This window comes from Phytophthora cinnamomi (assembly GCF_018691715.1).
Source record: "Phytophthora cinnamomi strain GKB4 chromosome Unknown Contig80, whole genome shotgun sequence".
Lineage (NCBI taxonomy): Eukaryota > Oomycota > Peronosporomycetes > Peronosporales > Peronosporaceae > Phytophthora > Phytophthora cinnamomi.
In genome coordinates, this window is record NW_027151013.1 from 309,742 (window position 1) to 326,972 (window position 17,231).

The 17,231-nt window shown below is 58.0% G+C and overlaps 8 protein-coding genes across 8 annotated transcripts; 3 read left to right on the forward strand and 5 right to left on the reverse strand.

Moving 5' to 3' along the window:
* Positions 1–785: 785 nt before the first annotated feature.
* On the reverse strand, positions 786–2,364 carry IUM83_16150 (putative Di-N-acetylchitobiase; the record flags this gene model as incomplete). Its single annotated transcript, XM_067941013.1, has 4 exons — positions 786–1,445; positions 1,547–1,699; positions 1,843–1,980; positions 2,065–2,364. The coding sequence occupies 4 exons, from the start codon at positions 2,362–2,364 to the stop codon at positions 786–788; spliced, it is 1,251 nt and encodes a 416-aa protein (XP_067785442.1).
* A 304-nt stretch (positions 2,365–2,668) lies between these two features.
* On the forward strand, positions 2,669–4,314 carry IUM83_16151 (putative Di-N-acetylchitobiase; the record flags this gene model as incomplete). The annotated part of the gene is made up of 5 exons (XM_067941014.1): positions 2,669–2,703; positions 2,787–3,036; positions 3,121–3,258; positions 3,402–3,554; positions 3,655–4,314. 5 exons carry the CDS (start codon positions 2,669–2,671, stop codon positions 4,312–4,314), a joined length of 1,236 nt encoding a protein of 411 aa, XP_067785441.1.
* Positions 4,315–5,804: 1,490 nt separating this feature from the next.
* On the forward strand, positions 5,805–6,914 carry IUM83_16152 (putative extracellular protein; the record flags this gene model as incomplete). Its single annotated transcript, XM_067941015.1, has 1 exon — positions 5,805–6,914. One exon carries the CDS (start codon positions 5,805–5,807, stop codon positions 6,912–6,914), a length of 1,110 nt encoding a protein of 369 aa, XP_067785440.1.
* Positions 6,915–7,101: 187 nt separating this feature from the next.
* Positions 7,102–9,228, reverse strand: IUM83_16153 (Rho GTPase-activating protein gacA; the record flags this gene model as incomplete). Its single annotated transcript, XM_067941016.1, has 9 exons — positions 7,102–7,256; positions 7,326–7,464; positions 7,528–7,605; positions 7,674–7,736; positions 7,787–7,810; positions 7,872–8,438; positions 8,505–8,557; positions 8,637–9,076; positions 9,134–9,228. 9 exons carry the CDS (start codon positions 9,226–9,228, stop codon positions 7,102–7,104), a joined length of 1,614 nt encoding a protein of 537 aa, XP_067785439.1.
* A 209-nt stretch (positions 9,229–9,437) lies between these two features.
* On the reverse strand, positions 9,438–13,665 carry IUM83_16154 (Histone transcription regulator HIRA, WD repeat superfamily; the record flags this gene model as incomplete). Its single annotated transcript, XM_067941017.1, has 16 exons — positions 9,438–9,608; positions 9,690–9,756; positions 9,826–9,915; positions 9,997–10,178; positions 10,257–10,341; positions 10,404–10,555; positions 10,626–10,771; positions 10,837–11,016; positions 11,088–11,293; positions 11,374–12,008; positions 12,090–12,152; positions 12,231–12,502; positions 12,569–12,851; positions 12,919–13,100; positions 13,177–13,512; positions 13,614–13,665. 16 exons carry the CDS (start codon positions 13,663–13,665, stop codon positions 9,438–9,440), a joined length of 3,102 nt encoding a protein of 1,033 aa, XP_067785438.1.
* A 231-nt stretch (positions 13,666–13,896) lies between these two features.
* Positions 13,897–14,669, forward strand: IUM83_16155 (Two component regulator three Y domain protein; the record flags this gene model as incomplete). The annotated part of the gene is made up of 5 exons (XM_067941018.1): positions 13,897–14,016; positions 14,087–14,130; positions 14,203–14,280; positions 14,348–14,491; positions 14,558–14,669. 5 exons carry the CDS (start codon positions 13,897–13,899, stop codon positions 14,667–14,669), a joined length of 498 nt encoding a protein of 165 aa, XP_067785437.1.
* A 131-nt stretch (positions 14,670–14,800) lies between these two features.
* Positions 14,801–15,156, reverse strand: IUM83_16156 (uncharacterized protein; the record flags this gene model as incomplete). The annotated part of the gene is made up of 2 exons (XM_067941019.1): positions 14,801–15,018; positions 15,138–15,156. The coding sequence occupies 2 exons, from the start codon at positions 15,154–15,156 to the stop codon at positions 14,801–14,803; spliced, it is 237 nt and encodes a 78-aa protein (XP_067785436.1).
* Positions 15,157–15,558: 402 nt separating this feature from the next.
* Positions 15,559–16,695, reverse strand: IUM83_16157 (Deoxyhypusine hydroxylase; the record flags this gene model as incomplete). Its single annotated transcript, XM_067941020.1, has 2 exons — positions 15,559–15,617; positions 15,678–16,695. The coding sequence occupies 2 exons, from the start codon at positions 16,693–16,695 to the stop codon at positions 15,559–15,561; spliced, it is 1,077 nt and encodes a 358-aa protein (XP_067785435.1).
* Positions 16,696–17,231: the final 536 nt, after the last annotated feature.

A 17,231-nucleotide genomic window follows, 5' to 3' on the forward strand; every position in this document is an offset into this window, starting at 1 on the left:
CACACCAGAGAATACCTAGCTTTGAGCATTGTAGTTCAACTCGTGTCTATCCTCCAACCACTGCTGCCCTGACATCTTCGCATACCAAACGAACGCTTTATCTGGCCTCCTCTCGGCAGGCATTTTCGAGTCTCGAAGGCGCCGCCGCCGACGTTCGACTGGTCGCAGCTCGATATTATTGCATCAGGCACTCCACCGTGTTCTGGCAGCCTTCCGCGTCCGCCCCACCGTGTTTCGCGAATGACGCGTAACGGATACTTCAACGTGCGGATCTTTTTCCGTAACGGGCGATGCCAGTCACTCGAAACGGCCGGCGCCGCCGACGACGTTAGTGCCGCGCTCGCTCGTTCGCTCGCTGGCGGTGCGCAGGCGATGCCAATCAAGCAAGGCGTTCTCGCGGTTACTGCGCTGGGAATATCAGCGAGGGGGGAAATGCATGCAATGTCCGTGCGTGCTTCCCGCCGCCTTCTTCGCTCCGGATTCGGTCGAAACGGCCGTTTTTCGCTGGTGCAGTGCGCTCTATCGCCTTGCTATCGCTTCGCGTGCGCACGCCGATAGAAACGTGGAAAGTTTGCAACAATAAATCATGCCGGACTTGTCTTTACAAAATGGCAACAACGAGGTCTGCTACCAGCGAGCCGAGGGCTGGTTTGCTAGCGGCAGCATTCAACTCGCATGCGCGCACCTGAGTGTGTTTGTGCTTGCTGGTTTGTGGCTAGATCGATCGGTAAGCAGGCGAGAGGGCTGGGTGCAGGACAGCCCCGCGCGCAAGCTGCGCGAGTGATTCACGGTGTGAAGGCCTCCGCCAGCGAGCTCCACATGAGCCGGGTGTCGTTGCTGTCGCTTGAGTAGTCGAGCGTGTCGGCGTTCCACATGCCCACGCCGCGCAGCCTCAGCTCCCGCACGAGTTGGTACTTGGCCCGCAGGCTACGCGGGTTGTCGAACCAAATCTGCAACCGGCGCGACGGCGGTGACCCCTCTTCAGCCGGCGGCGCGTACCACACGAACGGGGTCTGCGTCGTGGGGTCCCATTGCTCGACGAGCCCGTGGCTCTTCACCAGTCGCCGGACGTCAGCGTAGTCGATCTGTCCACCTGCCGCGTCGCTGCAAGGGGCACCGAAGAAGGGCACCGGCCGGATCCGACACCTCGAGGCGTCGTCAATGGCAATGGCGCCCTGCTGCTCCAGGCACGGGTAGTCGTAGCCATACCACGGCACCCCGAGCACCAGCTTGTCGGGCGCGATGTCGAACCCGAGCAGGAACTCCTGCAGCCCTTGCTCCACGAGCGCCAGCGGCGCGTTGGCGCCAGCAACGCACGCGTCGTACACTTGGCTGCGCATGTCGTACGACATGACGAACAGAAAATCCGCCGCGTCCGCGAGCTCCCGCCACGGGTAGTAGCGACCATCCACGCCGCGAGGTGCCCAGGGAACGTCAAACGTGATCTGCATACAAGTCGGGCGTGGCGCACATGAGGGGGTCAGTAGCGCGCACACACGGCTGATGTAGTTGATCGATCCATGAGATCGCCGTGCCCGAAACGAACCTGCGCGTTCTTCGTGAGCGCATGCCGCTCCAGCTCGTGCCGCAGCTCGTGCACAAGCGACGCCAGGCACTGCGCAGTGGCCCCATGCATGGGTTTCTCCGTGTCAATGTTGACGCCGTCCGCGTAGTTCTCTACAATCTTGGTGTACGTTGCCTGTATGGTAGATATCGAACAACCGCGCTTTGTCAGTCAGTCGGAGACAGGCAAGGGGGCATTCCGCTGGCTGTACCAATCTGCAGACTATGCCAGTAATGCATGAGATAGCGCCAGCTGTGACTGCACTCCTCACTACGCACCTGGACCCAGGTTTGGCGGGCTGAAGTGTTGCAGAGTTGATCCACGTCGTCGAAGTTGTGCTTGACCACGATCTTCACGCCCTTCCTGTGCGCGTGGCACAGCAGATCCTTGTCTTCGTTCCAGGCCACCGTCGTGAGCTGGTGGGCAGGCACGCAGGCAACAGTCAGTGGCTTGGTCCGGGTGTCGCCGTCGGTGTCGTATCAAGCGATGACAGTGCGTACCTGATCCCAGTCGTAGTGTTTCCAGCGCTCGTCGGTTGCCACCGAGAAGGCGAAGACCTCCTTGCGCGGCTTCTTGCCGGCGAAGTCGACGGGGAGGCACAGCGACGCAAAAGAGGAGAGCTGCTCGTCACTGTCAGGGCGCTCGCGGCACGGACAGCTGCGCAGACGAGCGCGGTCGTCATGAGTTAGGCGGTCCGGGAAGAGCCCCCTCGCGTCGAACACGGGCGCCGAGCGGGCGTCGCCCTTCAGGCTGAGCAGCAGCAGCAGCAACCAGCCCAGTGACAGTCGCGGGAGCAGCATGATCCGCTCTCGGCTTGAAGCGCTGAGTGATCTGAGTTGGTTATTGTTGATCGGCTTTAAGAGGGAAAAAGATCGTGCTTTTGATAGAATGGTCCATCGGACTCAAGGATCGAGGCGAGTGTCTTTTGAGATATCCGACAAAACAATGTAAGGACATGTTTTCTTTGGTTGGTACGGCGTCGTCCTGTATCACAAGTAACCTCTCTATTGTAATGATCCATGAACACTTTCGTATTTAACTGGGGTCAACACATTGAAGTACGACCAACGAAAGATACGATCTTTTCACCTCTCAAACCAGATCATGCGGTACCTGTACCAGTCAAATCAGATCGTGAGGTGGAACTCAGCGCTTCAAGCCGAGAGCGGATCATGCTGCTCCCGCGACTGTCACTGGGCTGGTTGCTGCTGCTGCTGCTCAGCCTGAAGGGCGACGCCCGCTCGGCGCCCGTGTTCGACGCGAGGGGGCTCTTCCCGGACCGCCTAACTCATGACGACCGCGCTCGTCTGCGCAGCTGTCCGTGCCGCGAGCGCCCTGACAGTGACGAGCAGCTCTCCTCTTTTGCGTCGCTGTGCCTCCCCGTCGACTTCGCCGGCAAGAAGCCGCGCAAGGAGGTCTTCGCCTTCTCGGTGGCAACCGACGAGCGCTGGAAACACTACGACTGGGATCAGGTACGCACTGTCATCGCTTGATACGACACCGACGGCGACACCCGGACCAAGCCACTGACTGTTGCCTGCGTGCCTGCCCACCAGCTCACGACGGTGGCCTGGAACGAAGACAAGGATCTGCTGTGCCACGCGCACAGGAAGGGCGTGAAGATCGTGGTCAAGCACAACTTCGACGACGTGGATCAACTCTGCAACACTTCAGCCCGCCAAACCTGGGTCCAGGTGCGTAGTGAGGAGTGCAGTCACAGCTGGCGCTATCTCATGCATTACTGGCATAGTCTGCAGATTGGTACAGCCAGCGGAATGCCCCCTTGCCTGTCTCCGACTGACTGACAAAGCGCGGTTGTTCGATATCTACCATACAGGCAACGTACACCAAGATTGTAGAGAACTACGCGGACGGCGTCAACATTGACACGGAGAAACCCATGCATGGGGCCACTGCGCAGTGCCTGGCGTCGCTTGTGCACGAGCTGCGGCACGAGCTGGAGCGGCATGCGCTCACGAAGAACGCGCAGGTTCGTTTCGGGCACGGCGATCTCATGGATCGATCAACTACATCAGCCGTGTGTGCGCGCTACTGACCCCTCATGTGCGCCACGCCCGACTTGTATGCAGATCACGTTTGACGTTCCCTGGGCACCTCGCGGCGTGGATGGTCGCTACTACCCGTGGCGGGAGCTCGCGGACGCGGCGGATTTTCTGTTCGTCATGTCGTACGACATGCGCAGCCAAGTGTACGACGCGTGCGTTGCTGGCGCCAACGCGCCGCTGGCGCTCGTGGAGCAAGGGCTGCAGGAGTTCCTGCTCGGGTTCGACATCGCGCCCGACAAGCTGGTGCTCGGGGTGCCGTGGTATGGCTACGACTACCCGTGCCTGGAGCAGCAGGGCGCCATTGCCATTGACGACGCCTCGAGGTGTCGGATCCGGCCGGTGCCCTTCTTCGGTGCCCCTTGCAGCGACGCGGCAGGTGGACAGATCGACTACGCTGACGTCCGGCGACTGGTGAAGAGCCACGGGCTCGTCGAGCAATGGGACCCCACGACGCAGACCCCGTTCGTGTGGTACGCGCCGCCGGCTGAAGAGGGGTCACCGCCGTCGCGCCGGTTGCAGATTTGGTTCGACAACCCGCGTAGCCTGCGGGCCAAGTACCAACTCGTGCGGGAGCTGAGGCTGCGCGGCGTGGGCATGTGGAACGCCGACACGCTCGACTACTCAAGCGACAGCAACGACACCCGGCTCATGTGGAGCTCGCTGGCGGAGGCCTTCACACCGTGAATCACTCGCGCAGCTTGCGCGCGGGGCTGTCCTGCACCCAGCCCTCTCGCCTGCTTACCGATCGATCTAGCCACAAACCAGCAAGCACAAACACACTCAGGTGCGCGCATGCGAGTTGAATGCTGCCGCTAGCAAACCAGCCCTCGGCTCGCTGGTAGCAGACCTCGTTGTTGCCATTTTGTAAAGACAAGTCCGGCATGATTTATTGTTGCAAACTTTCCACGTTTCTATCGGCGTGCGCACGCGAAGCGATAGCAAGGCGATAGAGCGCACTGCACCAGCGAAAAACGGCCGTTTCGACCGAATCCGGAGCGAAGAAGGCGGCGGGAAGCACGCACGGACATTGCATGCATTTCCCCCCTCGCTGATATTCCCAGCGCAGTAACCGCGAGAACGCCTTGCTTGATTGGCATCGCCTGCGCACCGCCAGCGAGCGAGCGAGCGAGCGCGGCACTAACGTCGTCGGCGGCGCCGGCCGTTTCGAGTGACTGGCATCGCCCGTTACGGAAAAAGATCCGCACGTTGAAGTATCCGTTACGCGTCATTCGCGAAACACGGTGGGGCGGACGCGGAAGGCTGCCAAAACACGGTGGAGTGCCTGATGCAACGAGCGCGCAGCGCCAACCACTGACGTTGTATCTTCGCATACCAATCGAATGCTTGGTCTGGCCTCCGTGCGGCGGGCATCTTCGAGTCTCGCCGCCGTCGGCATTCGACTGTTAAGGGATGCCACGAGTTCGCTTTTTGAGGATTACAATGTGAAAACACCGCTATGAGTTGGGCATTGGGGAAACCGAAACATGGTTGGCTCAAGGGGTTAGCATTGCTATCAGCCCACTTTTGTCATCTACGATGTCACTGACTCGATATGTACGAGTCTGGGGATACGCACACATTGCACGTCATGCTATAGAGACTCGCCTACGCGCGAAGTCCAGTTGCCACAGTTTTGCGGGGACAGGAAAGTAGCCGAACGGCCACGTACAACAGACTCGACGACGCAGCAGTGTGTTGAAGCTTCCTTCAAGTGCTGCCACCAAGAGCATTGCGCCGACTAAACCGTGCGCCTAAAAGACTGAAACCGCATGCACCAGGCAAAACTTTCCCTCAGCTGGCGTAGATTTTCTCCGCTCATGTGCATTCGTAGAAGCATGGAAACTCAAGCAGCAGCCAGAACTATAGATAGCAGGGACGCTTGTCGCTTTCTTCCAGCAACGACACGTGCTCAGACCCCACATCCTCCGCTTGCGGCTTACCGCGCGCCCGCATGTTTTCGAGCAATTCGGCTGGGGCTTACCGCGTTTTGCGACAGCTGGGGCGATCTTGAAAGGGCGCGGAGGGTGATGGGCGGCTGACGTGGAAGATCCGCCCCGGTTAGAAATAGAAACTCCGCGCCGTTTCCGTCGCGAGCAGCTCCGTTTCTAAGAAGGTGCAAGCGCCCAGCACCCGACCCATTCCCAGATTCGCCTCTGAGCACGAAGATCGCCACGATGGAGATGGAGCTGCCGGCCACGCCCACGCCCGCCGACTCGAGGGGCATGCACCTCAACTTCCAGTCGCCCACGGCCGACAAGGCGCAGCAGTCGCTGCGCATGCAGGTGGCCGCCCACAACTTCAAGAAGCGCGCGGCCTGCGACTCGCCCGAGGCCTCGGACGACGCCACCGAGGGCCCGCTGCCCGTGGCCACGTGCAACTTCGCGGCGCTGAGCCGCCACTTCCACCTGCCGCTCAAGGTGGCGGCCGAGAAGTTCGGCGTGCGCGCCACCGCCTTCAAGAAGCGCTGCCGCGCCATCGGCATCCGCCACTGGCCGTACCGCAAGGTGCGCAGCCTCAAGCGCTCGCTGCAGGAGCTCGAGCAGTGCCAGCAGCAGGCGCAGGACGGCTCCGGCCCACCGCTCTCGGACAAGCAGCTGCGCCAGTTCGCCGGCTACCAGAGCCAGCTCAAGCGCCTCCTGTCGCCCGAGACCTACGGCATCGACCCCTTCGGCCAGCTGCTGCCCGCCCACTTCTTCCAGGCCGACGCCGACGGCGGCAACACGCCCGACGACCACGACTCGGACGAGGACTCGTGCGGCTCGCAGAGCCCGCGGCCCGGCCTCGAGCACTTCGTGCACAGGAACAAGGCGCGCAAGCACCTCTTCACGGACTCGCCGTCCTCGGCCTCCGCCTCGTCGCCGCACCGCGACAACCTCTTCTTCGGCAACGCCGCCGCCATGAGCGCGGCCGCGGACTACGCGCGCGCGCAGCACTACAATCAATACGGCGGCCAGGCCGCCATGATCCCCGCGCAGGCGGGGTTCGTCTTCGACTCACTGTACGACCCCTTCGGCGAGCTCAGCACCTCCACCATGGACCCGTACGGTGAGAACGACCACCCATCCTGCGGCTACTCGCTGGACGCCGTCTCGTACGACTTCTTCCCGCTGCAGCCGTCCCCCACCATGGCCATGCGGAAAGCCACCGCCATGGCGCAGCAGACAATGGCTGCGGCCGTCCCCAACGCAGAAGAGCCCTCCGCCTCCACCGCTCCCAGCGGCCTCGAGGGCCTTGAGGACGATATCTTCCGCCACATCTCCCCGGAGTACGGCTGCCTCGTGTAGACGAGGGCCTCTGCTCGGATAGATGTGTCGACAGTCAGCCTCGTCCTCTCTGCGGTCTCATTGGGTTTTTTGCTTGCTGCTTCCTTTTTGCATTTTGCTACCGGCGTCACGCCGTCATTGTACGAGCTTTAAATTATTCCGATCGATATCAATAAAAAACGACTTGCGCTCTCGCCTGCCAACGTTGCTAGCTACGGATAGTGTGTGTCATCTCACCCGAGCGCTGGGCCTGCCGCGCACGAAGTAGAATCTGCATGAAGTCGGCCACTTGTCGGTACGCTGCGACAACGACACCAGCATCGGCGTTCTTGACGCTGAGCAAGTTTGGTGCCATCACGATTGCTGCAACACGAAAGCAACACATTTAGCTGCAGGCTCCGAGGCTACCGTGAAAACGGGAGGAAGCCGCACCCATGCTCTTTGCCGTCATCTTGTTCTGGTGCTCAAACTTGACGACTTCATTCAGCAGATCTAGCAGCCACAGCACAACGGACTGGTGCAGTGCTGGCAAAGCTGCCAGACTCTCGAGTACAACCTTGGGTTCTGGATCCTAGGCAGCATACCGCTTTCAGTAACACGATCCACGATCTAGACATCGGATTTCTCTTCTTACCACAAGTTCGCAGGTACGAGCAATTTGATCATCTGGGAGCATGTTGAATAGACTCACGGGCAGTTCTCGAAACCAAACCTAGGTAGCATAAGAAGCAGTTAGTTTGGTTGAGTTGGAGCACAATAGCTGTGTACAGAAGCCTATGCCTTGATAAGGGACGCCATGATGTGAACGTCGGCGCAGTCCGTGAAGGTGCCATCGTTGATGGACTGCTTTACAACGGTGTATTCCTGTTTGTCTGGGGCCAGGCGAAACACACCTTCTGTCCGTGCCCCATGGTGCGCTAGAAAGCAGGTTTTCATCATTACTAGCACGGCCGGGAGTTTGAAATCGTATCCATCTACCTCTCGTTTGAGCACCACCTCAAGAGGTAAACCAAACTGTTGGTTCAATTCACGCCACTCGTCCGGAAGTCCTTCAAACCGTGCAAACTCCGCGTTGTACGTCACGTGGGTTTCTTCACGCATCTTGTATGGACGACTGATCCACTCTCCACGTGAGCGCTTTGCTACAGGAAACGGGGGGTCCAGATTGAAGCCTCCGGCAGTCTCGAGCAGAGCGACGGGAGACGTAGCCATTCTGCCAAACTCCTCGTCTACATGGTTGCTGTGTTCCTCCCTCATCCCAGAAGAAAGGTTTTCCAGTCCTGCAGCCGCTTTGCAGGTCTTTAAGTCCTCCAAGACAGCTCGGTCATAGTCGCTCGATGCCAATTCTTCTTCTTGGTGCTGCTGCTGTGCTTCACGGGGTAGTGAACTAGCCTCTCCCTTCTTCGGATATATTGTGCGGTCAGGGCTCAAATCTGCAATGCGCGGCGACGACGAAGAGGAAGGCGTGGTTTCGGAATAAATACGGGGTATTCGCGCTGGGTAATGGATCGAGTGTAGTCCTAGACCTTGCCACGCCATAACGAGCTGTAACACGCTCAGTCGAACGCAGTAATTGAAACGGTGAAGCAACCTGACAAACCGAAAACGTACGCCTTGCAGGTCGATATTCGCGCGCATGAGCTTCTTCACGACCTTCAATACCCCTGCACGTATACGCGCGCATCGAAGTCAACGATCGTATCACTATGTGGACTGCAAAACAGATAAAGCATGCATTCGAACCGGGGACGTTGGCAAGAATATGGTTAACGATGCGTGAGCACTCGGTAGCCTTTGCAACAGAGCGGAAGTGGAAGCCGTAGGTGTGGCAGTCCACACCCGAGAGCCGCCGGAAGGCCGCATCGTCGCAAGCACTACGCCACCAGCGGCACCCGGCTCCAAGGATGTCGTTCACGATGACGGTGCCCGACTCCAGAAGCCAGACTACGATACGAAAGCACGCCTCGGACGTCTGCGGGTCGATCTCCACGCAAATGTGGACTTGCGCCCAAGCTCCATACGAAATGGGCTGCCAGGTGCACGGAGGCTGGATCCTGCGGCTTCGCCCCGCTTCAAGAACAGCTGCGGGCACTACAAGCGCATCGGGCTCAGTTAGCACGTGGTCTTGTCGATGGCGGTGCACCGCAGCAACGGTCGTGTACAGCACTGCCTCACTCGTCATCCTGCCACATGAAGGACCAGATAAGACAAGCCGAGAGCGGGCGCAGATCGAGAAGTACCTCGCGTCGACTGCCAGAGCCGCCTCGTGCTGCACCGAGACGCCCGACTCGACAGGGCGAGCCAGAGTGCCGCCGCGCCGCCGCCGCGGCCTCATGGGTGCCCGCCGCATTAGGCGAAACGCACCTTCCGGCCTCTAATCCGAGCGTGGGGCGGACCAGCGGCCGAAACTGAACGGAACTGGCATTCGAGGCACGGCGGTGCCGCTAGTCGTGTGCGCTGAACAGTGCACGAAGACGCGGGTGGGGTAAGGCGGCCTCTTCTATTCATCAGGTCTACGCGGAGCTGCTCCTACCAAGCTTGAGCTCACGACTCGTCATCGTCGTCGTCGTCACCTTCCTCGCCGTCTTCGTCCTTCTCGCGGGCCTCGATCTCGCTCAGCATGAGCTGGTACTTGGTCACGACGCGCTGCAACGCGCGATTCGCCGCGATCGTCGGCAGGATGTGCGACTTCAACACGTCCCGTTTCACGAGGTCCTGCAACCAATCCGGTTGTCAGTTGTGGCAGCGCAATACCAAGCAGTTCGGCCATTGAAAAATAAATGAGAGTTCACATACTAGAACCATCGGGTCCCACGCGCTGTCTTCTTCTTGTTTTGCGGCAGTGCCGTCGCGGGTTGACGGGCTGCAGCACGAGAGGCACGATGGTCAGCTTGGCACGACAATCCCCTATGCAGGGCAAACAAACACGTACGCGTGGAAGGGCCCCATCATTTCAGCGCACAGATCATCAAGCCGTGCCACGTCCTCGTCGTGCGTCAAGAACCTCGCATACGCCTGAATCCTGTAGGGTGACCGCGATACATTTTCAGAAACCGTTAGCATGCACATTGTCGAGCTCATATGATTCACGACGCTGACGTACCAGTAGCGATACTCAGCCGAGCTTTTCAGGATGACGGCGGCAGCGACCTGGTGCTCGAGGTGCGAGCGCGTCACGTTGCGCTGCATCAAGGGGTCCGACATTCCCGAAAGCATGGCCGAAGCGATTCCTCGTTGCGTTCGGCCATAGCCAGAGGCATTTTGAAGGCGCCGCAGTGGTCCAATCTGCCGTACACACGCAACATGTAAGAGCTTAGCGCCTCTTATGGAAAATCTCTCTCGAGCAGTGAAATGCACACGTACAGGAACACTTTTGACTGACACAGCATCTGTCGACAGAGCAGAAGCAAAGTCCGAAAATACGAAGCTGTCGTCTGCCACTCGCATCCTAAACGAATAAAAAATATTAGCTCTGCAGCCCAACCCACACTATGAATGCAAAACCCGTACCAGCAAGACATCGCCGTGTCAAATGTGTACGAAAGCAGACTAGAACTGCCCTTGGTTTCGGAGTTCGACTCAGCAAACGTGATAAGCGGCATCCCTCTCGTTGTCACTTGGCACCGAAGTAGGGTCAGCTTGCGATTATCTTCTGGTGTCACCTATGAAAGAAGAATGAAGAAAGGTCAGAAAAATCACCGTTTTGAATGACATTGCAACGAACCGACTCACATTCGTAATCGCCTCAATCGAGCTAGCAAGCAAAAGCTTGCGCTCAGCTAGATCCCAGATTTTCAAGTCGCCCGTAGCTAGAATTACCAGTAGGTATGGTGACTCATTTACACTGCACTCCATCACTGAGATAGAACTGCCCAAAGCTGTGGAAGAACACAATGAGTATCAGTATCCGAATAATATCGTAAGGTTTTGCGTACAAACGTACCTATGCAAGGAAACAACCGCCGTCCACTGCTATTGAGGACAAGAAGATCTCCATTATGAACACCAATCGCACAATAACTCGCGTTCCCCACAGCACACACGGCCCGGCCAGGAATGCGGTCAATCCACCTGACTTCGCTCCCTTCTGAGCATTGGATCGTTGAATAAACAGGGCCTAACTCTGTGGCATTTTGTGCAAAACTGTCAGATCATGTGCGCAACAATCATGCACTTCCACAACTCCTAGCTCACCTATGATTTCCTCTGGCTGAGGATTTTTCAGGTTGTGAACAGTAACCTCCACCACCACCTTAGAAGATGCCACTCCACTGCTTCCTTTGCCATTCGAGGTTTTGCGCAAAGTGTTCGACTGTGTGTCCATGTCGATTTCAACCGAGAATTGCAAACGGAAAGGAAATTCGGGTAGTAATTGATCGCCATTTGCTACACCAGCGCTGCTGCTTGATCAGAATATGATAATAAACGCATGACATGAGTTTGAAATCGGTCCCCCACAAACATAGATAAGTAGACCAACCTTTCGTTCAGCAGTTTTGGCGCTCGCGCTACCACTTCCCTCGACTTAGCTACCACGATAGCAGCTTGAGTTGGTGGCCGATCGCTTTCTCTTTTCCTTTTCAAAGAATGACCATCTACTCCGTTCTTTTTCGAGTCAGTCTTTAACAACTTCGACGGTGCATCGTTGGCCGCTGCCACAGCAGACTTCTCCTTCATGGTGGCCGCTGTCTTCTCGCCTTGAACAGATGTAGAGCTCGATTTGAGTGTAGCAGAATTGTTTGTCTGCGGCACAATGCTAACGTCCTTCCCATTGGTTGAAGCCATGCGAGAATCCAATAGTGTAACATCCGACGCTTTCGGAGATATGATGGTTGGCCCAAGGATGTTGCGAATATTGTTCTGCGATGAGGCTGAGTTGTTGTTTTGCGAAGGTTGTGCGTCTTCTTGAAGGAGTACTGGGGCGATTCGCTTCTTGTCGTTTTTGTTTGCTCCAGAGGGCGGCCTGCTTTGTGGCATACCGGATGCTTGGGTATCTAGCTTTTTCTTTTTCTTGGGAATAAGGGTGTTCGTTGTGTGAGTCACTGTCGGTGCAACTGCAGTGCTAACATTTCGGCTGACCGCCAAGCGCGGTGAAGTCGTCGACTTTTCTTCAAGCTAACAGAACACATATTTTGTCAGACACTAAATATTGCCTCATACTAACTGGCTCAATAATATCGGCAAGGTTGCATGTACCTGAAGCTGAATAGGATTTTCTACTAATGTCGACGCAAGTGTAATTCCAGCTCGAGATCCATACTAAGTACAGCCCAACGCAGCGATCGCGTCAGTAGACAACTCAGAGTTTACATCACAAACGGGGTTTCAACTGCTTACCTTCGCTTGTAACAGCTTACTCTGCTGCGCGTCAGAGATGGGAGTCCCAATCTCGTCTCCTCCGAACTGAAAGCAGCAAATTGACCCATCAAGGGAACAGGCTAGCAGGAGCGACTGAGAGCTGGACCAGGTTAGGTCCGTGACCGACGAGTCGAAGCAGTCCTTGATGACAGCTAAAGGGCGCGCTAGATGTGCCAGCCAGATGCTTACAGTCGCGTCCTCACCACCCACCGCACAACAAGCGAACTCCTTGTCTGGGTCTGCCTTGGTCACTAGGAAAGGAAAAACAGCGAACGTTAGCACCAACGTGATCGGAAACAAGCTGCACACCGCCTTACCGAGGAGCTTCGGGTTGAATCGCGCGCTTGTGACAACACCCTGGTGGCCCACAAATTTCAGGTCGTTTGTCCACGACCCGCGGTTTAGCAGTGCTGCGATGTTTTTCTTGGAACTGAAAGCGTGCGTAGCACAGAGGACGGAGCCATCCGGCGACCATGCCAGTCGGCGGAAGTGTGACGTAGAGGCACATCCCTCGAACGGTTCGGTCACGACGTCGGACTCCTGCCAGTCGGCCACCTTCCACATCCGCACCGTCTTGTCCTCTCCAGCACTCGACAGGTACTGCATCAGCCAGCACCCACATTCCGTCAGATCGACCCACAAGAACCCTATTCTAGCCCGAACGCACCTTGCCGACGGGGTCCCACGCGACGCCCTTGACCCATCCGTTGTGGCCCGTGAGCGTCTGCAGCGGCTGCGTCATGACCTCGCTCACAGCGCCGACGCCCACGTCCCAGATCAAGATGGTGTTGTCGATGCTGCACGTCGCCAGCATGCGATCGTCGGGCGACCAGGCCACGTCCGCCACGTCTGCAGCAACAGCACTCAAGAATCGTCAGAAGGTGCCTCCTCAGTCCACCTCATTTCAACTGCTGCCTATGCTCACCCATCGTGTGGCGTTCGAGCGTGGAGCAGCGCACCCAGTTCTGCTTATTGGGCCTGGCGTTGGAGCCGAAGGGGACGGGCGCCGGTGCGCCTGCCTGCAGCTCGTACAGCAGCACCAGTTGGTCATCCGAGCCCGAGGCCAAGTAGCGGCCGTGGCCCGCCCAGCGCACGCAGTTGACGGCCTGTTGGTGGTTGGCCAGTGTGGCCAGCAGCTCGAAGGTGGCGATGCCGCCCTCGGCCGGCGGCTGCAACGACCAGATCTTGACGCTGTTGTCCCCGCCGGCGGTCGCGAACAGCTGCAGCGTCGGGTGCGCGTCCACGCCGTAGATGGCGCACACTGTTGTTCGACGCGTGATAACGAGGCAGCCAGAGCGAGTTAGAGCCTCGAGCAAGCGGCAGCAGCTGAACGGACGTTTCTACTACAGGAGGCAAACGCACCGGTGCCCGACGCGTTCTCGTGCTTGACGTCCTCGGGCTTCTCCAGCAGCATCTCGGCCGCGCACGCGCTCCTCGGCGATCGAATGTGTTTGTGGACAAATAACTGTGGTACAGAATATGTATGCTTGATTATGGTGCTTTGTGATAAGTACGAGGTCTAATTGTAGCCATTTTTGGAGATGGCTACATACGCGTTGCACTTGTTGAAGTCGTTGAAATGATGCAGCGCTGCCGGCTTGGTTTGGTTGTCGCAGCTGTGCTCCTGTCGTGGGCATGTCGCGCCATGGCAATTACGCGGAACGAGCGCGGCGCACTCAAGCTGCTCTACTGGGCCACCCACGGCCAGCGCTGGGCTGCGCAATGGGACATCCAGAACGAGAACAGCGACCCTTGTCTCGACAGTGTACGCTTGCGTCTGGCTTATTCCTTGCTTGCTGTTGGCATTTTTCTAATAACTAGTGGCGCTGGAGTAGTGGTACGGCATCGTATGCGATCGCTACGGCCGCATCCGGTCCATGTAAGTGAAGTTGAGGCTGCACGGGGGAACTTCGGAATGACCATTTGATGTTGCTTTCACCATTCGTGGCAGCCGACTCGCTAATAACAACCTCGTGGGCGTTCTACCGCCTGAATTCCCTCGCAAGGACCTCAGCGGTTTGCAGGAGTTGTGCGTTCAAGTCTTCCCGAAGCCGTACTCCTCGTTGTTGAAAGCTAATCGAGTTCACTTTGTGCAGAGACCTCAGCTCCAACTTTTTAACGGGCTACGTGCCTGATACAGTATCGACACTCACAGCGCTGCGCACACTGCGTCTTGATCGCAATTACTTTATCGGGCCCGTTCCGGCGTCTATAGCAGAACTGACGATGCTCGAATTCCTGTGAGTACTCAAAATCTTCTGCTCACTCGCTCTGCAGGTTTTGCTAATGATCATGATCGTTCACAGGGAGATACAAGAAAATAATTTCGATCCCGTCAATGCATACGGTGGCGTGTTGCCTGACGCAGTCCAGCAACTCACCGATCCTGAAGGACAGCACTGCCACATAATCTTCTGAATTCGAGTGGAGTGGTTTGGCTTTGAAGCTTACTAAGTACCATAGCCAGAAACCTCGAACAACATTATGTTCTTCATCCGTGTTATCATTCGTAGGATCCGGTAGCTGACGATGGCACCTACAGTTTTACCTTAGTCATCATCGTCGTCGTCGTCATCATCGTTGTGGTGGTGCTTGTGGTGAAGTCTGCGCTTGAACTCCTTGGCATGGCCTTGCGTTGGCGTAACAGCTGTCAATTCATGGGCTTGCTCCGAAGTGCGCGTAGTGCTTTTCGCACCAGACGCGATAGTGGGGGCGACAAAACTGGCGAGGACCAGCGCGGCGAGGGCCAGCAGGAAATTCTGCATTGCTGTCAGCCACAGACACGAGAACCGAGAAATTCGGGGAATGAGAATGTGCTGCTGCCAACGATAACAAAAGTGAAGCTTGTCGCTTTCATTTGCTGATACAGCTGTGTGAAGACCTTACAGTTGGGGGCTTCTCGCAACTTTCAGCAAAACCTTCTCGGTTCAATCTAGCAGTCATCGTCGTCATCATCATCGTCGTCGTCGTCGTCCCCACCCAGGATTCGCGCTAGGTGGACAATTGGGTCTGCATTGGCTAAACCAATTTCAACTTCCGTGCGTAGGACGCGCAACGGACTTGATGGCGCAGCTTGAGCATCGCAAAAAGCAAATATGCTGGCAGCAAGGACGACCCAAAGTATTTGCATGGTGAAGTAGCCGTACGGAGTGTGTCGGCGAAGGGAAAACGGAGAATGGCCAGGCTCAGGAACCCTGAATCAGGATGCGTAACTTTGGTGGCGCTTTCATCGAGTTAACTCGGAATCGTTCGTACGTCACTGGAACTTGCCTAGCTCTGATCCACCTCATTGTCGTTCAGCAATATTTCATTGACGACAATCTGCGATGGATGCTGACAGACACGGACAAGAACACACTACATCTGCTGCGTCGCGCCGCTAAAGCGCCTCCACCGTTGGGCTCGCCTTCATGTGAGGGGCAGTACCAGCATCTTGGTAGGCGTGCAGACAGCCATCGTCGGTCAGTTTGGACGCGCCCAGCATGCGCACGGTTGAGAAAGGATCCACCACAAGGTCGAAGAGCCCCGCGGCGAGTTCCGCACGTGGTTCCATCCTGTACACCCGACCGGTAGAGTTGAAGTGGAAGCGCGACACGAAGCGGAAGTCGTAGGCCTTGCCAACGAGTCGCTGCACCATCTCTTCGTCTGCCAGCAGAGGCTGGAAGAAGTGCTTGATGGTGTCGCGCGAGATGCGCAGCGTCGTGCGCCCCACACATTGGACAGTGTACGTGCCCGGTTCGTCACCTTCCATGGGCTCGATTTGCTCGCAGTGCAGCGTGATCTCCGCGTGGTACCGCGAGTAGTTGAGCCATTGCTCCAGGAACGTGTCCAGATCGCGGAACGCCGGAGACTGCACGTCTGGTAGCATCATGCTGCGTAGGAGCGACTCAGTTTCGGCCGCGTTGCTTCGATCGGGGTCGTATCCCCGGGCGAAGCTCGCGTAGTACGCCGTCACCTTGTCCGCCACGAGGTGGACGGCGTTGGCCTGGCGAGCGAGATGCAGCGTGAACAGCAGCGACTGCCGCCTCTCGAGGGCCGAGACCTGCTGGCGCATGCGCAGCATCGCCTGCCTCGCCATGATCTCGCGGCGGCGCTGCGTCTGGTTGGAATTGGGCGCCGAGCTCTGCACGCGCCAGAACTTCGCGCTGGCAGATCCGAACTTGCCCAGCGTACGGCAGTTCTTGGACTGGGGGCGCCCTCGGCGTTGGCGTCGGCGCGACGTGAGTGCATCGGCTTGCGCCGTCGCGCGGGCCACAGCCTGCTCGAGCGCCGCGATCTGCTCCGGCGACCGCGGCACGAGTGCAGTCGAGCTTTGCTGCGTCCCGGGGTGAGTCACGTGATCGTCATCCTGGCGCGCGTCCGTCAGCGCGGCGGAGGCTGGCTCCAGCTCGTCCTCCGCGATCGTCCAGCGGATCCGGCTGCGCTTATTGAGGCAGGACAGCATGGCGTCGACGTGCGCGGGCAGGTGGAGATCTGCAAGTGAGCTGCGAGGGAGCGGGGCGAGAGGGACCTATTTTGGCGCTCGCTGGACACCTGCGAGCCTCCCTCGCGTTCGCCTGGCGACACGAACGAACGGCCAGCGCTTTTTCCACGGATGAAGGTGGATGAGGCTGGCAAACGCGTCTGCGAAGCACGCCGCGTGGCCGAGCTAGGCCTTGTAGGCGTTGCTCTGCAGTGCTGAATCCAGCCGTGCTGCTGCTGGGGGAAGGAGGCCGATTATCCACTTTGTAGCATTCGCCGGCGCCGCACCGCCGGCATGAAATAAAGCGGCGCCTCCGGCCAGCGCGAGCGTTGGCATTTCGGGCGAGAAGTTGCCGGGTTGTCACTGCCTCCCACACTAGCGGGCATCGCAGAAAATGGATGACCGCCACTCCAGTAGCCCAGAGGCCCGCCGCTCGCTAGCTAGCACCGCCGCAACATGGGACAGCACGCTGCTCGGTTCCAACCTCGCCCGCGTCGAAATCTCCTTCCAGGACGATC